Source organism: Cladophialophora yegresii (genome assembly GCF_000585515.1).
Source record: "Cladophialophora yegresii CBS 114405 chromosome Unknown aczIN-supercont1.4, whole genome shotgun sequence".
NCBI lineage: Eukaryota > Fungi > Ascomycota > Eurotiomycetes > Chaetothyriales > Herpotrichiellaceae > Cladophialophora > Cladophialophora yegresii.
The window spans coordinates 2,775,249-2,793,698 of NW_006913048.1; the positions used below are offsets into that span (position 1 = coordinate 2,775,249).

The 18,450-nt window shown below is 54.4% G+C and overlaps 5 protein-coding genes across 5 annotated transcripts; 2 read left to right on the plus strand and 3 right to left on the minus strand.

Moving 5' to 3' along the window:
* Positions 1 to 140: 140 nt before the first annotated feature.
* Positions 141 to 929, minus strand: A1O7_06350 (uncharacterized protein; the record flags this gene model as incomplete). Its single annotated transcript, XM_007760353.1, has 2 exons — positions 141 to 262; positions 353 to 929. The coding sequence occupies 2 exons, from the start codon at positions 927 to 929 to the stop codon at positions 141 to 143; spliced, it is 699 nt and encodes a 232-aa protein (XP_007758543.1).
* Positions 930 to 2,909: 1,980 nt separating this feature from the next.
* On the minus strand, positions 2,910 to 9,645 carry A1O7_06351 (uncharacterized protein; the record flags this gene model as incomplete). Its single annotated transcript, XM_007760354.1, has 5 exons — positions 2,910 to 4,172; positions 4,281 to 4,399; positions 4,456 to 8,638; positions 8,691 to 9,422; positions 9,547 to 9,645. 5 exons carry the CDS (start codon positions 9,643 to 9,645, stop codon positions 2,910 to 2,912), a joined length of 6,396 nt encoding a protein of 2,131 aa, XP_007758544.1.
* A 1,793-nt stretch (positions 9,646 to 11,438) lies between these two features.
* Positions 11,439 to 12,183, minus strand: A1O7_06352 (uncharacterized protein; the record flags this gene model as incomplete). The annotated part of the gene is made up of 2 exons (XM_007760355.1): positions 11,439 to 11,941; positions 12,015 to 12,183. The coding sequence occupies 2 exons, from the start codon at positions 12,181 to 12,183 to the stop codon at positions 11,439 to 11,441; spliced, it is 672 nt and encodes a 223-aa protein (XP_007758545.1).
* A 986-nt stretch (positions 12,184 to 13,169) lies between these two features.
* A1O7_06353 (alcohol dehydrogenase) lies at positions 13,170 to 14,381 on the plus strand (the record flags this gene model as incomplete). Its single annotated transcript, XM_007760356.1, has 5 exons — positions 13,170 to 13,201; positions 13,269 to 13,397; positions 13,452 to 13,700; positions 13,755 to 14,070; positions 14,178 to 14,381. 5 exons carry the CDS (start codon positions 13,170 to 13,172, stop codon positions 14,379 to 14,381), a joined length of 930 nt encoding a protein of 309 aa, XP_007758546.1.
* A 1,014-nt stretch (positions 14,382 to 15,395) lies between these two features.
* On the plus strand, positions 15,396 to 18,045 carry A1O7_06354 (uncharacterized protein; the record flags this gene model as incomplete). Its single annotated transcript, XM_007760357.1, has 5 exons — positions 15,396 to 15,943; positions 15,992 to 16,511; positions 16,560 to 17,051; positions 17,101 to 17,346; positions 17,395 to 18,045. The coding sequence occupies 5 exons, from the start codon at positions 15,396 to 15,398 to the stop codon at positions 18,043 to 18,045; spliced, it is 2,457 nt and encodes an 818-aa protein (XP_007758547.1).
* Positions 18,046 to 18,450: the final 405 nt, after the last annotated feature.

An 18,450-nucleotide genomic window follows, 5' to 3' on the forward strand; every position in this document is an offset into this window, starting at 1 on the left:
TCCGCATTCCGCTGGGACAAGGGTACTGTCGTATGTCGGTTGTTATTCGTTTGGTTGTCCGGTGTGGCCACGTTCCTCTTTCTGTCGGCACCACCGTTGCAAATCGAGCTAGCATCCACCTCACGCACGCACCGGGTATGTCATTGGGTCTGACTTTGAGCCTGACGCTGCCCGTCGTACAGCCCTGAATAGTACCCGGCCCAGTAATACGCCATTTTCATGTTCTCGAGCGTTTGGTCCTGGGACGTCGAACGAGGTGGACCTTCAACCCAGTCAGCACGTAGCACGACACAAATCAGAAGGAGGAACCGAGTTCTCCTTGGATCACAGGGACGTGGAATTCCTGGCTTACCTTTTTCCTTCGGTGCATTGTCAACAGGCGCTGGATCCAGATTCAGACCCGGATCCGCATTACCAGGTGGTAAGCCTGGACCTATCAACGGGGCAGTACCAGTGGCACTGACAGTAGGACTGTCGTCGAGGTGTGCGGCGGAGGGCACTGGACGTGCGTGTGCGGCATCGACATCGGCGCCATCCTCATCCTGCTCTACCACCTCGCCTTCTTCAGCGTCCTCTCCATCCTCAGCTCGGGTCACGGCGTCGGCCTCATTGCCCTCAACGTGACCATTGACTCCAATGGCGTCCACAGTCGCGGAAGCGCCACCTTCAAATTGACTGGGCTTCCATGCAGCGCTCGTCGCTGTCGTTGTCGGCTGGTCCTCACCATCATCGTCAAGTTCACCCGCTTCGGCTTTCCGGAGGATCTCCTCCACGTCTTCCCCGCGTGCGTGAATGCCGTGGTAGTACTCGTACTCGGCGAGGGCGTCGTTCCAGGAGCGGATGAGCGCCGAGTCGTCCCAGATTTCGGCCTGGGTCAGCGGGCGTGAAGTAGTACTTGCAGTCTTTTGTTTCTTTCGCTTGGAAGGCATCGGTCGTCGCGTGATGGTGGTCTGACGGCCTGGGTTGGGTTGAGTTGATACAGTAGACAGATATAGTATTTAGACTGATGGAGTGGCGAGGCTGTGTGATCCGCGTCTTGTCGTTGTGTTGTTATGGTTGTGCTTGGGCGGAATCCCGATATGAGAAAGGCCGCAGGACTTGGAATTGATGGGTGTGGGATGTTGCGGACGGGGCGATTTCCTGCTCCTGGACTTTGTAGAGTAGAAGTGATCCGGAGATGAGTGTGACGGCAGGGCACGATTGGGCTCTGATAGAGCTCAGCAAGATGTTACAGTTCGTATTGAATTGCGGTACGGAGTCGACTACGGGTGGGTGATGGGGGAGAACTAAGCTTCAGTCCAGTGAGTATGAAGCACGGAGGAGTACGGAGTACGGAATACGGAGTACAGCCTACACAGTACGAGGTAGTGCATTTCGTACGGAGTATGTACAAGTTCCACTAATTAACCTTGGAAGGCACTACGACAAATACATAGTTGGACCCTATTTATGTGCCTGTACGGAGTACTCCATCCTACCTAGGACGTACTATTATATATCAGTACTCGTACACTCATCACCCCGGCTGCTTTTGCCATCACACATATCTGATGAAATCGACTTCATTGATCAGTCACGGCATGCTCAGTTCCAGACTTTCCTCGCGCACGTGAGCCCAAGACGCCCAAGGGCTGCGCGGGGACTCAGTCAATCAGTCAACCCAGACAGTCTTGGTCCCGCCCACGCATACTCGTCGGTCAGTCGTTTGTCAACACTCAATACGATACATATCCTTTACAGGCAAAACACTCACAAGACCGACCTTCCATGAGGTACTCGACTGTTACTGTTACTGTAACTATCACTGTAACTGTCGTGGTTCGCGATTACATACTTCGCCCGCCAATGCCATCGAACCCCGACCACAAGCATCATCACCTCCAGCTCCCCCACCACACATGGACCCTCCTCGACAGCATCTATCTCTGGATCACCCTCCTTCTGGCCATTCCATTCATGTTGATCGACATGTACATGTTCGTGTCCATCCCGAGGGGGTGGAAGGGGCGTGGACGCGGAAATACCGTTACTGGTACAGGTATTCGTACCGCGTCCATGGGATAAGCGAGGTCTTCACTTCACTTCGTCAAGGCCGTCTCATCACCCCCTTCGACGCTGGGTTCGGACTCGGACTGGTGCATGCATCGACCGCTTAGCTTAGATCCGATTAGACCAGATCACACCAAATCAGACCAGAACCGTCTCGTGCCTAGGTACATACTCTAACCCGGGCTGCGGTGGCATGAGCGTCAATGAGTACAAGATCCTGCGCGGCAGGCTTGCATGGCTGTCCTCGCTGGGCACCTCAGTCGGTTACATGCCGCTCGAATGCATCGGCACGTCCCAACTACACTGTACAGCATTGCACGTTCGTGATTTGACGGGCCACGACGTTGCGAGTCTTACAATCACATGTGACAACTGAAGGCACAGGTGTCGCGACATGTAACTAATCCCAAGGCGAATAGAGCCAAGTGAACAACTAAATGGGGTATCTATATTCAAGAAGAAACAAGGGTCCGAAAATTGCTGCTCATCTCGCTCGCTGATCAACAAAGAACCCCAGCTGCGTAGCCTCCTCGCTTCAAGTACACGATTTGCCTGATCGAATATCTGTAGTCGTACAGGGTGAAACAAATAGTGCCGTCTTCAGCTCAGCTCGGCCATGCCCGGAAAAATAATAGTTTGGTTGACTTCCCGTCGTCCCTGAAAGTGGTGAACTAGGAAGACAATGGTTTCGAAGCGAGTGGTGATGCTGATCGTTGGAGAGCCCAACCCCAATGTAATGCTCGCTCGCTTGCTGTGTAAATGCTGTCAAAATGAACCGGTTAAAAAAAATGCTCGCTTGGAAGATGTGTGGGCCAGCAGACATCATCCCGAAATGTCATGTGAATTCTCGGCCGTCAGGCTCAGAAAAGACCGCCGAGGAAACTCCTCCTCTTGCTGTCGTTTCGGCCGCCCAATGCAGGGCGACCATCCCAGGTCTTGACGGGTGCCTCGTCGTATCCGTAGCCCCGATCGTCGGCCACGTCGCGCTCTTTTCGTCGTCTTCTCTCGCGTCGATCGCGCTCGTCGCTGCCGCCACTGGCCGACTTGCCTTCACCGCGACGTAAGCTCTTTTTTCGAGCACGATATTCTTCAATCTCGGCTTCGGTCATGCCGGGGTACTTGTCGCGGTGACGACTACTGCGTTTGTGCTCGTCGTCATCTACCGCGGCTCGTGGCTTTTCTCCGCTCGGGTCCAGCACCGTGCCTTCGACAGGCGGGATTTCCGGTGGCTCGTCCGCCTGAGAGTTGACCCATGAGCTGGTTTTGTTAGCGGGTGGCGCGATTCCACGGCCGCTGCCGCTCCGCGATTCGTGGTACTCTTCGACGAGCACGCTCGACTTCTTGCGGCTTGATCTGCTGTATGGGTCGTCCTTGGCTTTCCGGCTCTCCTTTCGTTTTCTCCGTTCGTCTTCCTCCGCATAGTACATCCGGCGACGATCTTCTTTTGCAACCTCGTGCGGGACACCTTGTTCAGCCTCAAGTTGGACACGCAATCGTCTGCGTTCCTCCCGCCTGCGATCCGCCTCTGCTTGAGCGTCTGCCTCTTCTTGTGCAATCCGCGCCTCTCTCGCAGCGCGTCTAGCTCTCTTTTCTTCCCGTCGCCGTTCCTCTTCCAGCTGCTCCTGTTTCTCTCGCTCGCGTGCTTTTCGCTGACGAGCCTCGATATCAGCCTTCTCGCGTTCTCGTCTTTCTTTGCGCCTGAGATCCCGTTCGACTCGGTCTGCTTCCTCCGCCTGATCACGAGCGTCGCGTCTCGCTCTCCGCTCAGCACGTCGGGCTTCGATGTCGGCATCCGTTTCCGCAGGAGCATCGGTAGTGAGTTCCTCGCCTTCCACGGCTCGAGATCTTCTGGTGGACTTGCTCTTGGTGCGGATGGGCAGATCTTCGGCGTCGGTGAGGGTGTGGCTCCTCGACCGTTCGGCTGCAGGTTTCGCCCCCCCGAAGAGTCCACCAAAGAACCCGGTCGATCTCTTGGTGGCAGTGTTGCTCCGCTTCAGAGTAGGCGGGTGATCCACAAAGGCCATGTCGTCAGGCCCGCTCGTGACTAACGGATCAGCCTGTGTCGGGCTCTCGACCATGACCATATCATCATCGTGAGAGAAATTCTTGCTGTGTGACTTCACCTGTGAATAGGAAACCCTTCCGTCAGCATGGACCTCTTTGGAGAATTCAAGAGACCAGGAAGGGCGCATAAGCGTGCCACGAAGCGGTGAGGAGGATGGGGGACCTACCTCTTTCTTTGCTTTGGCAGCTTTGGACTTTGACTTTGCGGCATCAACGAGTGGCGGATTGTCATTGGTGTGAATCATCACCATGTCATCATCGTCAATGGGGTAAGGGTCGGGAACAGCTGGTGGCGACGGTCAGTGATGGGCACATCGCGCCGCGAGAATGCTTCAGACTTACCAGAACGGTTCTTCTTCACTGACGGACGACGCTCGGTCCTGCTAGACTTCATGCCCATGAGCTTGGCTGCCTTGTCTGTTATTGGGGGCTCATCTCCAGGAGGAGGAGACGCAAAGCCGTCCAACGACTGTCGCCTCGAAGATGGTCTGGAGCTCGCTGTGGTGCTGGGCTTTCGAGATGCGCTTGTCTTTGAACGCGCCATGGCAGAGGGCGGCGGTCCGCCAAACATGAAGTTGGAGAAAGAAGGACCGCGTGTTGCCTTGGGTCTTTCGGTTTGCTTGGCTTTCGAATCCTTGTCGGAGCCAGACGACTTGGACAGCTTTTCGGCTTCCTTTCTGTCCTCTTGCTCCTTCTCCTTGGGAGTTCGGGTGGACTTCGACCGTGCAAGACCAGTTGGCGACTTCTCTTTCTTCGGTGGTGGCGGCGGCATCTCCTCGTCGTCCCTAGACTTATCTTTGGCCGATTTCTTTGGCGGAGGTGCTGCACCCCAGAATCCCCAAGAGGCAGTCGCGGAACGTTCGACTCTGGCCCGTTCCTTCTTTCCCGCTTTCTTGTCGTCTGGCGGAGGTGTCGGTACCTTAGGGGCTTCTTCGACAAGATCGAGATTGTCGACAGCGGATTCCTTGGGGGTGGCGGCCTTGGATTTGGAAGCTTTCTTCTCGCTGGTCTTGGCTTTCGCCTTGGGCTTCTCTGGCGACGAGGCTTCTAGTGGCGGATTGTAGTCGAGGTCGTACAGGTCGTCGTCGAGGGCGCCAGGGAAACTACCAGGAACAGAGTCTTTTGACTTCTTTTCTTCGGCGACGGGAGACGCGTCTTTGGCAGAGGCCTTGGTGGTCTTGCTAGAAGCTGGCTTTGCCTTGACGCCTGCTGCCTTGGAGATTGGCTTCTTTTCCTCTTTGGGCGATGGGGCGTCGTCTAGTGGAGGCAAATCCTTAGTCAGCCCAGCGTCGGCCGTCTTCGACTTCTTTCCGCTCTCTTCTTTCTTGCCTTCTAATGCTTTGATGCGGTCGGCGACTGAGGAGGAGACTTTGGATTTTGAGGAAGTCGCAGCAGCTGTCATCGCCTTCGTGGTCTTGGATGAAGAAGAGGTCGGCTTCTCGAAGTCGAACCCGGAGTCCAGGTCTCTCTCGGGGTCAGCTAGTGCATCGTCCTCATTGGCCCACTCATGTTTGCCAATTTCCTTTTTCGAGGCTGAGTCCTTCTTGCCAGCTGTCTTCTTGCCCGTCGACGCGTTACCCCAGGATCCAAAGTAGTCGTCTTCGACCTTGTCCTCGACGGGCTCCTGCTTGTGCGACGGCGTCTTGGTCAGTTTCGACCCTTTTGCCGTCTTCGAAGCAGGTGTGGGCGGCTCAAGAAAATCCAGGAGCTCGTCCGCCTCTTTTCCTTTGCTCGCTTTCGCGTCAGTCTTGGAAGATTTGGCGCTCTTCTTCTTGGAGCTCTTAGCTGCGGCCGCCTCTTCGGCTACACGGGCTGCCTCTGCCTCAGCCTCCTCAGCCAGACGTGCCTCCTCAGCCTCGCGAGCAAGCTGCTCCTCTTCTTCCTTTTTCGCCTGTTCCTCAGCTTCCTTCTTGGCCTTGGCTTCTTTTTCTTTCTTGGTCAGTTTTGTCGATGTCGTCGCACCAAAGCCCCAGATGCTCTTCGTGACGCTAGCCGGAGTCTCCTCCGGTACTGGATCCTCAAGCTCGTCTGCGTCCTTGCTCTTCTTCAACTTCTCCTTCCCGCTTGATGTCTTGGAAACGACGCTCTTCTTTGATGAGGCTTTGCTCTTCACCGTGGTAAGATCTGCCCAAGTATCTCCCGCGACATCACCGTCAAGCGTGTCAATTGGCTGAGGTTCAGGAGTGAGACCCTGAGCGGGCGGACTGGGAGCAGGAGGGGGAAGATCATCCTTCGCTTTGGACTTCTTGCCGCTTCTCGTGTCTTTGGTGGCCCAGGACCCCCAAATATCATCCTCGACGGTCTTTTCAGCCTTCTCAGCTGGTTTGGGCTCGTCGAAATCGGAGAAACCTTTCTTTTTGGAGTCTTTTCCAGCCTTCTTCTTGTCTTTTGTGGATGTGCCCCAGGAACCCCAGATGTCATCTTTCTTCTCTTCCTCGGGCTCAGGCTCAACCAAAGGCTCGGGTTCAGGCTCAGGCTCAGCAATGGTGGCTGCTGCGCCTTTCTTCTTGGCTTCTTTCTCCTTTTTCTTCCTCTCCTTTGCCGAGAGGCCAAAGAAGCTGTCATCCTCCTTGACCTCCTCGACCAGCTCGGGCTCAGGTGCAGGAGGAGGTGGAGCAGGTTCGTCGTCGAAGTCGAGGAAGCCTTTCTTCTTCGTGTCCTTCTTTTTCTTCTTGTCGCTAGAAGTGGCTGTTCCCCATGTGCCCCAGGCATCGTTGTCCTTCGCCTCTGTTTCTTGGGGTTCAGCAATTACTGGCTCCTCAATAGGATCAAGGAACATGCTCTTCTTCGCATCCTTGTCCTTCTTTTTCTTGTCCTTTGAAGAAAGGCTAAAAGCTCCCCAGGTATCGTCCTGTGGTTCTTCCGCCACAGGAGGTGGTGGCGGCGCTGGAGGCTCTTCCACTGGGTCTTGAAAGCCTTTCTTCTTCGACTTCTTCTTGTCTTTGGTGGAGAAGCCCCAGCCATCATCCACTTGCTCTTTCGCAACTGGCTCCGGCTCAGGCGGTGGCGGTGGCGGTTCATCGTTGAAGTCCATGAAACCCTTCTTCTTGTTCTTCTTGTCTTTTGTAGACGTACCCCAGCCACCAAAGCCCCACGAGTTGTCTTCTTTGACTTCCGGTTCCGGCTCCGGTTCCGGTTCTTGTGCCGGCTCGGGTGCTGGGGCCGGTTCTGGCATTGGAGGCTCTTCACCTGGGAGGAGCAAGCCCTTCTTTTTGGCTTCTTTTTCTTTCTTTTTTCGGTCCTTAGCTGACAGGTTTTCCCAGCCCGTAGTATCAGCGTAGAGTTCTTTTGCCGGTTCAGGCTCAGGTTCAGGTTCGACCTCGAGAACTGGATCCGGAATCGAGGGTTCAGGGCTTGCCACCTTACCCTTCTTTCCCTTCTTGTCCTTTTTGCCAAAGGAGCTCCAAATGTCATCTGTTTCAACAGGAGCCTCGGGAACGGGTGGAGGTGGAGACGGCTCTTCTTCAATGATTGTACCCTTTCTACCCTTCTTTTCCTTCTTCCCCTTGGTCATGGTCTCATCCGCTGCGGGCTCGCTCTTCGCGTCAGCCGTCAAGTCCACGGATGCTGACAGATCTTCAATGCCGGAATTCTTGCTTTTCTTGTCCTTCTTTTTCCCTCCCCACGCGGCAGACATCCAGTCATCGCCGTCTGCAGCTGCGGGCTCTGGCTCAGCTGCTGGAGTGGGCTCGGCTAGAAAATCATCGTTGTCGTTGAAATCGCTGAACATGCTCTTCTTGGCCTTCTTGTCCTTCTTGCTCGTTCCGAAGCCCCAATCGAAGCTGTTATCCGTTGCGCCAACGTCAACAACTGTATCCTTGGTTTCGACAACGGGCTCCTCGGTGATGCCTTTTTTCCCCTTCTTTTTGTCTTTTTTGCCCGTCGAGAACGACCAATCGTCTACTACAGCAGCTGGCTCCGGCTCGACAGGAGCAGGCGGTGGGGGCGGAGGCTCGGGTTCTTCATCCCAGGAAAACCCCTTTTTCTTTTTGTCTTTCTTTGATGTCGAGGTTCCCCATGCACCCAAAAGATCGTCGTCCTTCGAGCCAGGGTCAGCCACCGCGGCCTGTTCGTCAGACTTGGCGTCCTTCTTCTTCTTGCTGTCCTTTTTGTTGACGGTGGAAAAGCCCCAGGCATCGTCCGTGGGTTTGGTGTCACCAAGGTCACCGTCGAGGCCGAGATTTTTATCTTCGCCATCCAAATCGCCGAAATCAAATCCGAAGGATGTGGTGGTCTTTTTCTTCGACTTGTTGCTAAAAGACCAAGGATTGTTATCTCCGAGGCCTGATGCCTCTTCCTTTTTGTCGGCGTCTTTCTTAGCGGTCTTGTCGGGTTTGGTCGCTCCGCTGTCGAGGGACCCGAAGTCCCATGTTTTACCCCACGCACCAAAGCTCCCAGTATCCTTCTTCGTGTCCGTCCCACCGAAGCTAAAATCCAGCTTCGGGGCTGTGTCGTCGAGGCTAATGTCCTGGAATGTTGCCGCCGCCGGAGGTTCGGGGACAGACGGGGGCGGGTCATCGGCGCCCTGAGTAGTTAGTATCTCCTCCAGCTGACACCTGGATTACTCGAGGACACACCTTTTTGCCTTTCTTCTTTTTCTCCTTCTTGGTCGTAAAGCCTGTTGTCCAGTCATCTTCGGCAGCAGCATTGTTGACATCGTCGGCCCAGCTGAGTGAATTGGCAGCAGCCTGTTCCTCCTCTTGCTTCTTCCGTTGCTCTTCCTCTTCTTGTTTCTTCTGCTCCTCCTCTTCCTGCCTCTTCCTGTCCTCCTCTTCTTGCTTCTTCTTGCTCTTCTTCTTACTTTTCTTGCCGCCACCCATATCCCATTCGTCTTCGTCGCCCCCACCTCCATTATTGTGGTCGTCCCCACCGTCACCAGCACCACCACCGCCGCCTTGGTCACCCCCGCCGTCTCCAGCACCATCCCCACCATCACCAGCAACTCCGCCATTTCCCTCGTTATCTGATTCGAGCCATTTCGCCTGCTGTTGAGCCTTCGCGGCCTTCTTCGCAGCTTTCTTGCCTCTGGTCTGTATGCCGGTTGTGTCACCGAAATCTATGCTGAAGTCCATTGTTGCGACTGTCTTTTCGGACGTCCCAGCATTAGATACGGGTCGGGGTTGGTCCCAGCGGGCGACGAGGCGGGCGTACGCAAGGGGTTCGGACAAGTCCTTGGTTGTGAGCGAGTGTTGGGTGGGCTGTATCTGCGGGCAGCTTCCATAAGGCTCGGGGACGTCTGCAAGCTCTTGTAACAAGGCTGCGACCAGCGCAGCCGCTTTTTTATATACACCGTAGTCGGGGATTGTATGCTATGGTCTGTGTTAGGCGAGGTCGCAGTGCCAGGGAGGAAGTAAGAAAGGACGGGATCTCAAGGTAAAAGAACTAGAGGCAAGCCTCGACGCTTCGCGTTAGGATGGGGGATGTCTTGCATACCCGTTGTGCTGGCTTGTAGTTCTCGAGCATGGCGGTGTGCATGCCATAGCGCCAATCGGCATTTCGTAAGGTTGGAGAAATAAATGCAGCCTCCCCCATCTTGTAAACTCGCGGGCATTCCATGTCAGCCCTTGGCGTCCTGCAATAGTTCGGGATCCTTGGTGGAAATAACGCGTTTTCGCGGCCGGCGGGCGTCGTGGCGACGAGAGTTGCCATGCTGTGTCTGTAGCTGGGCGATGGCTGGAGAACGATCAGAGTGTGAAAGCATTTGCTGCGGTGGCGGCGACGACGACGAGCGCGCAAAAATCGACGGATTCAAGAGACGAGGTGGATGAGACTGAGTCTACAAAGCCTCTGGGGTCAGCGACAGAGAACTGGGAGCGATGGTGGTCGAGCTGGGTAGGTGCAGCAAAAGGAGGTCACAAGGTGTTTGGGTTGCTCATTGGTGTGCAAAAGCGAAGCAGCTGCCAATTGGCAACAGCAAAACCCCCAAGGAACGCAGAGCGAGTGGTGGGTGTGTGTGGGTGTGCCTGGGTGCGAGGGCCAACATGCGCCCCCTTGCAGTCACGCTTTGCAGATCCCAGCGGTTCAGCGAGTCGCCTGGCCCGAACAAGTCAAGGGTCAAGCCAAAACAAGCCACCCCTTTCTCGGGATCTGTGTATCTGCCAGTTATCGCCCACGCTATCGATACACACAACCCGCCAGCAGAGAGAAAAGGCGAAATGAGGTCACTCATATACCCTCACCTTGGGTCAGCTCGATCGAGTCCGACAACGCTGAAAATTTCGGTGCCCAAAGGACCACATTGAATGCATCAATTGAATCGCCAAATAACGGGCGGTGTTGACGTGCAGCGCGCCGCAGCGAATGACGCGCACAGCCAGCGCCGATGGTCCTGCAGGCAAGCACTCGATGTGGCGACGAATCGCTCACCGCTACAATCGCGAGGTCACGCCTAGGCAAATAGGAAGAGGGCTGATGGCAAGCTTGCCGATGATGGGCTGGAATGCGCGAGACCAGCAAAATAGCAGGACTTCAGCGAGCCCATCGACGTGGGCGACGCACGGGACGTGCTAGTTAGTGACGTGAACCAAAATACCACCAGCCCGCTCCCGAGGCACGGACACCACCAAGCGATTTGGCGTGGGAGGTTTGTTGCCTTAAAGCACTTGTTAGAATGCCGCAATTGGCTCTTTCTGATTGAGAAGCGGGCGGGCCCACATAGCTCGTGAGACTCGCCCCCGATGTCATCCGAGCCGCCGAACGAGCGTGAACAGCAGACCTTAGCACCGCTCACAGATAGAGTACATGGTGATCGTGCCGGGGGGCCGGGCTGGCAATGCTATATAGGTTGCCGTGGATGCATCACGAGTCCTGTGCTAGGATAGCCTCAGTTAAACATTGTGACGGCTCGAGCTACAACGCGCATGAATGCGACGCCTGAGCGGCCGATGCAGCGCACGATCTTCTGTGACTGGTCAACCACTGCCGACACCGCCGATGCAGGGAAATGCAAAGCCCAACGCAGTTCATCGGTCGGAGAAAACCACCCCAACTTGTTGCTGCAGCGGCTCGGCGACGTGCCATATGCTTAACCAGACACCGGCCGCCATCCTCTTTTGGAAGTCATAATCCTTCAGGGATATGGGCAGAAAGTGCCATACCGGCCTTTGACCGTGAATGCCTGTGGACGCCATCAGGCCTGACGTGGTGGCCAACAACACTTCTTTGGCGTACCTAGGGCATAAGTAACAAGCCCTTGATAGAAGAGTTGTGGTCATCCTCAAGAATGTGCGGTTTTGAGTTGGAGATTGTTCGAGTCATGTCAACCCTCGACTGATCGCCAAGCTCAAGAAGTTGTCATTCGACTTTGTCTAATGCCTGTTCTGCTCTCAATCATCTTCGTCGGAACTGTAAGCGGCCAGGCCTAGGCCAGCCGGTTTATGTTTGAGCTGGTCTTTGCTAGGCATAGCTTGGACATTGCTGTCCCTTCCTTGAGGGGCTGGATCGCCTTTCGCTAGACCGCTTGGATTGGAAGATTGTAGCACAGATCTATCGTCATCAGCCGTTGACAATTTTCTCAGCTTGGTACTCGGATCGTTAGGCTCGCCATCCTTCTCTCGACGTCTTTTGTTCTTCTTCTTCGTTGCCCAAGCGCCTCCATCCGTGGGGCCACCAGGTGCTCCATCGAGCGTGCCTTCAATTTGTGCTTGCTCAGCAGCAGCACGCTGCTTCCGGAACGCCTCGAGTTGTTCTGCTGTTTCTTGCTTCACTGCATCTTCCTTTGCTCTGCTCGTTTCCAGTACAGAATCGAGGAAATCGACCTCATCTTCGTCGAGCGCGCGGAACTGGTTTTTCAGCCGCGCCGCTTCTTCAAAAGCGTCCTGTTTCGCAGCTAAGTGGCGGATGGCACTACCGCGTCAGAATGCAAGGACGGCAGGAATCATATATGACAGCGCCTCGCCTACCTTTGTTCGCCTGTAGAACCTCATAGAGACTCTTGCCTCCTTCTTGCTTACCCTCCTCGGTTGACCTGGGCTCTCGTGCGGACTTGACTTCCTGCTGCGCCTTCAGCCAGCCATCATCGGCCGGAGCTCGCGCGTCGGCATCGGTCCCAGCTGAGACAAATCGGGACATGGGCGAGAGGACGAATGAGATCAGTGAGTGAACTGGGGAAAGTAATGGGTCAAATTCCTTGCTGGGATAAATTCAGGTACGCATCAGGCGGTTTAGGCGCTGCGTGGCAACCGGCGAGGTAAAAGTGAGAGTCTGCAGGCTCGGTCCGTGATGTTGAAGGCATGAATGGGCAAATTGGTAAAAGCCAAACCTGATGGCAACACGCCCAAGAGTTCGGCAGCTCGACAATATCCGCCCAACTAACCCACTTGAGCGCAAACTCATCGACTTACGTTGCTTGTGCTTTGGAGACCCCGCAATTGATACCTACATTACTCGTCGCGATGGTTCATCGAAAACGCCTTTATTGGATGCTCTGACTTTTGTTCCTGGCACTTCCAGATCTGATCAGACGCCGGAACTTCGATGTTATGGCTGGGGTTCGCTTGCAGCCGACGGCCGAGCCTCAACCGCCGGCGTGAGCACCTTCTTCCGTGCTGGAAGAGGAGACACAGGCGCATTCGGATCAATTATCTTCATTTAATTATCCTCTCTGACCCTGTGAATCCTTTCAGCCTAAATCACGGCAACAGATCTAGAAAATTCCCAGTCTCTCAGGCCCTGCGTCAACGGTTTGACGGTCCATTACCCGCCAATTAAGCCTCGGGTGAATAGCTGGAACCACTGATCGGGCGTGCATGATGGACTGCCGCTCGTGCCCCTCGTGGTCATTGCGTAGTGTGCTGTTGCATCGATGTTGTAAGAATCATTTGCCCCACCATCCGTCCCCCAAGCAAACGTCCACCGGGATATAACTGCAACTATATCATCCAGATGATCCGCGAAGGAAATTTTTAATCCTCCTGCTTTCTGCTCACATGTCATACCTTCGCCTCCCCATCTCCGCCTATAAAGGATTCACAGCTTGTTCTCCTGTCGCATTTTCCAAACTCGCATTTAGACAATCTGCAAAACCTATCTCATCAACACCTCGATTTTTCTCCACCATGACGACGTCACAAGAAGGAAAGGGCACAAAGTGAGTCTTCCTCCTGGCCTTCTAGTGCCGCTACAGACAGGTACAGATACTAACCTACAAACCTTAGGACTGTGTTCACGTTGAACACTGGTGCCAAGATGCCCGGTGTCGGCCTGGGCACCTGGCAGTCAAAGCCCAATGAAGTCCGTGAAGCTGTAAAGCACGCTTTGCTGGCTGGCTACCGCCACATTGACACGTAAGCGAGATGGTCCAATCGATAGTGCCCGTTATGTTCCTGACACAATTTCAGCGCCCTTGCGTATGGCAACGAGGCAGAGGTCGGCCAGGGCATCATCGATTCTGGTGTTCCCCGTGAACAGATCTGGATCACCACCAAGCTCGACAACCCCTGGCACAAGCGCGTCGAAGAAGGTATCGCATCCTCACTGAAGGATTTGAAGACCGACTATGTCGACTTGTACCTCATGCACTGGCCCAGCTCGTCGGTCCCAGAGGACCTGAAGAAGCACTATGATGACTGGAACTTCATCGATACATGGTGAGCGCAGACGCATTGGTCAGCTCGATTGGGGAGGCTAACCTTGCGGTATAGGCGCGAGATGCAGAAGCTCGTGGGGACCGGGAAGGTTCGAAACATTGGCGTTTCCAACTTCGTCATTTCCAACCTCGAGAAACTTTTGAGCGCTCCTTCGACGAAAATCGTGCCCGCCGTTAACCAGATCGAACTTCACCCTAACATGCCTTCGCCAAAGACTCTGGCGTACTGCAAAGAGAAGGGTATCCACAATACTGCATACTCCTGCCTGGGCTCTACCGACTCGCCTTTGGCCAAGGACCAGACCCTACAGAAAATCGCTGATGCCCACGGCAAGAGCCCCCAGCTAGTGCTGCTGCAGTGGGGTCTTCAGGTCAGTAACCCTCTTTTGGAGCGACGTCAACCCTGAGGAGCGAAGCTTATTCCCTGGCCGGTCTCTGTGTTTTGAGGATTACAACTAACATGTTTTTTCCAAAACAGAGAGGTACCAGCGTGATTCCCAAATCTGTCACCAAGTCGCGCATTGAGGCCAACTTCCAGCTCGACGGATGGGAATTGACACCAGAAGAGATGGACCAGCTGAGCAATATCAAGGCCCGTTACAAGGTCTGTGGCGACTCGTGGCTCCCCATTAAGGTCTTCTTCAATGAGGAGGGCGATGGTGGTGATGTTCCCTCCCACTAGATGGCGGTCCTGATACTGGATGTTGCGCGCTCAAAAGGTTGGTCCTCGCTGGGACACACAGCAGGACTTCTTGATTGTCGACGCTTTCCACCAGGCAGCTTGTGTAGATACAATTTCTGGCGTACAGAACACTTGCGACCCTTGCAGAGAGACATAAGGGGAACGTGATTGCTTTTCAAGACTGTTCATCTTAATTCGCACCATGTCTGCCTTTATTATTGACGTGACCGTCGTCCAGGGAGCTTGTGTGGAGTGGTGCACAACCGCTTCGTCTCGTGCGGAGTACGAATTACATACGTAGGTACGGACTACAGCTGGATGCGGACTTAACCACGTTTCGTGGCATGGAACTCACTTGATTCGCAGGATAGGCGGCCTCGACTTGATTCGTGGTCTAGATCTGCTTATATAAGGGAACTAGCCGATCACAGTTCAGGCGTGCCAGATGTGCAGGGACCTGCCAGGTGGGTCTAATTAGGCTACAGCTTTCATTCCCGCTTCGTACTCCGTACGAAATACGGAGTAAAGCCCACCAGGATGCTGCCCTCGGTGTAGAGGATCCTGCCACTCCTGCTCGCTTCCTTCTTGCGTTCTACTCAATTGGGCATTCTCGGAAAGCAAAGCCATCTGAGCCACTTCCAAGCACCGTGCCCCCACGAATTGGAACCAAGGCTTTCCATCCCGGCAGGATATCCCTCTCTGGGGACTGCTGTGTATCGTCTGCGGTCATCTCTTGACCACTTACCACTCGCTCCACCAAGTGTCGTGTTCAAGTCTCTACGCACGAGGATACGTCTCCCGCCCGCCTGTGTCTTCATTGCCCATAACATATCACTATACCGTATTAACCTGCCACGAACCACCATCGAGCTTACCTCTGCCCCAAATATATTCATGGCCGTCACCGGATACACTCTCCCGTGTTAGGGTGCAAGACGACCGTCGCAACTCGGTCACGCCGCTACGCTCCTACTACTTTCTGAGTCGGCCATTGATCGGTTACAAGAGCTTAAAATGACCTCCAGCAACGGAATTGAGCATGACATGGGCGGCCCGGCTGGGGAGAGCGAGCCATTTGAGGGCAATACCAATGATGCTGTGCCTCGACCGAAGAGGATCGCGTGCATTTTGTGCCGCAAGAGGAAATTAAAGTGCGACTCCAACAAACCGAGCTGCGGGACGTGTTCGCGCTTGAACCACCATTGCGAATACTCAGAAGAGCGGAAGAAGAGCGGTCCAAAACGAGGGTATGTTAAACTGCTGGAAGCGCGTCTCAAGCAGGTTGAGAACTTGCTCGAGACAAGAGATGCACCTTCTGAAAGCACTGCACGTGCGCCCGCACCCCCGGCGGCAGCGGATGCCTTTGCACCTATGCCGCCCTTGGACATGGCCGACGTAGTCGACACTTCCATGTCCGGGATAATGCCAGACAATAACTTTACAGATCCAACGCTGGTGGGCTTATCTGATTTTACCATGAATGCCAACGACGACTTCTCATGGGAGATGATCGGGCTCGGTCTTGAGGAAGCGTTGCCCTCGCGGGAGGTGGTTGACGAGCTGTATGCCTGACGACGTCCTTCGAGTTCCTTTGTTGCTGACTTCGTTAGAAACGAGATCTACTTTGAAAAGATCCATCCCTCTTTACCAATGATTCACAAAGCGCGGTTTCTGGCCTCCATGGACCTCGCACCCCATATGCGCCCGGCTGTTTGCCTAAGATATATCATGTGGACTCACGCCTGTGCCATCACGTCCAAATATTCCGCTTACACCGAGCACTTCTATGCACGGGCTCGAAAATATGCCGAAATGGATGAGATGAGAGGACATGGCGAGGGCATGATTACTGTCGCCCACTCACAGTGTTGGACTTTACTGGCTTGCTATGAGTTCCGAGTCATGTACTTCCCACGAGCCTGGATGAGTATCGGGCGGGCTGCGAGGTTGGCTCAAATGATGGGTTTACATCGACAGGATCGTGTCGGTCTAGACGTGAAACAGACACTACCGCCTCCCCGCGATTGGACAGACCGTGAGGAACGGCGGCGGACGTTCTGGATGGCATACTGCCAAGACAGATATGCTAGTATTGGAACCGGGTGGCCGATGGTCATTGATGAAAGAGACGTAGGTTGTTTGTTGCTGGAGCTACCCTCATCAAACTGACGTAACTAGATCCTCACCAATCTGCCTGCCAGTGAGGAAGCGTTCGCCAAATGTCAACCAGAACCGACGCTGCAACTGTCTGACATCTTGAACGGAGACGGCGCGTCTTCTCTGTCCTCATTCGGCGGCGTTATTCTCATGTCAACCATATTTGGGCGGAATCTAACACATCTGCATCGGCCTTCGGACCAGGACAACGACCACGATCTTAACGGCGCTTTTTGGAAACGACACCGGTCTTTGGATAACATCCTGCTCAACACGTCTCTATCCTTACCTCCGGCACTTCGTCTTCCAGCAGGCCTCCACGATGCGAACACTGTTTTCCTCAACATGAATATACATACAGCTACCATTTGCTTGCATCAAGCCGCCATATTCAAGGCGGACAAAAATCGACTACCAGCTCAGATAAGCGCCGAGTCAAAGCGGCGTTGTATTGTCGCGGCGGACCAAATCACCAACATAATGAAAATGATATCTCACCTGGATATGTCTAGTGTATGCTGAAATCCTTAACGGGTCGGACTGGAATGCTAATGCGGGCCAGATGAACCCCTTCATTGCGTTCTGTCTTTACGTGGCTTCACGTGTATTCGTGCAATACCTCAAATCTCGACGGGAGGACACGGCAGTTAAATCATCGTTGCACTTTCTGCTTGCCGCGATGCAAGTGTTGAAAACCAAGAATCCGCTCACCGAGTCATTCCTGGTGCAATTGGACGTCGACCTGGAGGGCAGTGGGCTGGATATCCCGACCAATTACTCGCGGTGGAAATTTGGTCACCGTCCGCCGGTGGGTAAATAGGACATTGCTTTGCAAACGATGCTGACACGGGTATAGGGTGAAATACCTGCCAACACGGATAGCCTCAAATGCTCGCCGTTGTTTGAGATTCGCGATGATCAAAGCCGCAATGTAGCCGAAAGCCTTCCCGGAACCGGGACTAAAGGGATACATTCGCCCTGGCCTACGGATCCCAACGCTGCGACCGGGGCTAGCAGTTACCCCAGTCTGTATGCATTTGAGAACTCCAGCAATAACGCTCAGATAGGTCAGGAGAATGGGTTTGGCTTCTCTATACAGTCTGTCGGTACCGACACTTCCCCGGATACCTCGAACCAAGACGGCTCGGGTTCAAGACAGCATTCGAACCACCCGACCCCTTCGACCAGTTCGAATCAAAACTCGTCGCATACGTCCTATACTTCGCCGCCAAACCAATCTGGCAGCAGTAACCCCGCGAACAGCGCGCAAGGACAGTCCTCGCCGGGTTTCATCTATTCGAATACCGCTTTCAACATGAATCCACCGGGTCAGCTACCGCTAGGCGTCTCGCCGCAGCAGTCCAACCTGAACTTCGGCTCTACTGGGGTGACTCCGGGTCCGACAGGCATGACTCCCATACCTGACGCGCTCTGGCCGGCAGATGGCCTACCTGACGGGAACGAATGGATGTTTTCGTGGCCGGGGTCGACGCCACAGCCACAGTGACCCCTTAGACAAACGGTGACTGGTCGAAGTCGACGAAACGATGAACGGTGGCATATCTCACGGGATGAAGGGAAAAGTGATACCCCGCGTCACGGATCTCAGCTCGATCTTAAGGTGGTGCGGGCTGATTATACGTGTACACAGTATGCAATATATCGGCAAAAATGTCGAGATTTGAACAGCCCTAAGTCTCCGAGCTTGAATGACATTCTTTTTGCGAGATCTATTAGCTAGTCTTTTCCCCAGTTTGAGTCACCCCGCCGAGCCTGATGTCGCCTGAGATATTCTAATCAGCTTTTTCTTGGAGCGACCAGGCCGTCAGCATGATGCTGGTTCCCACACTAGGTTTGTCTGTAGGACCAAAGTTCTTATTATTGCCATTCGTTCCCCCGATTTTCGAGCCTG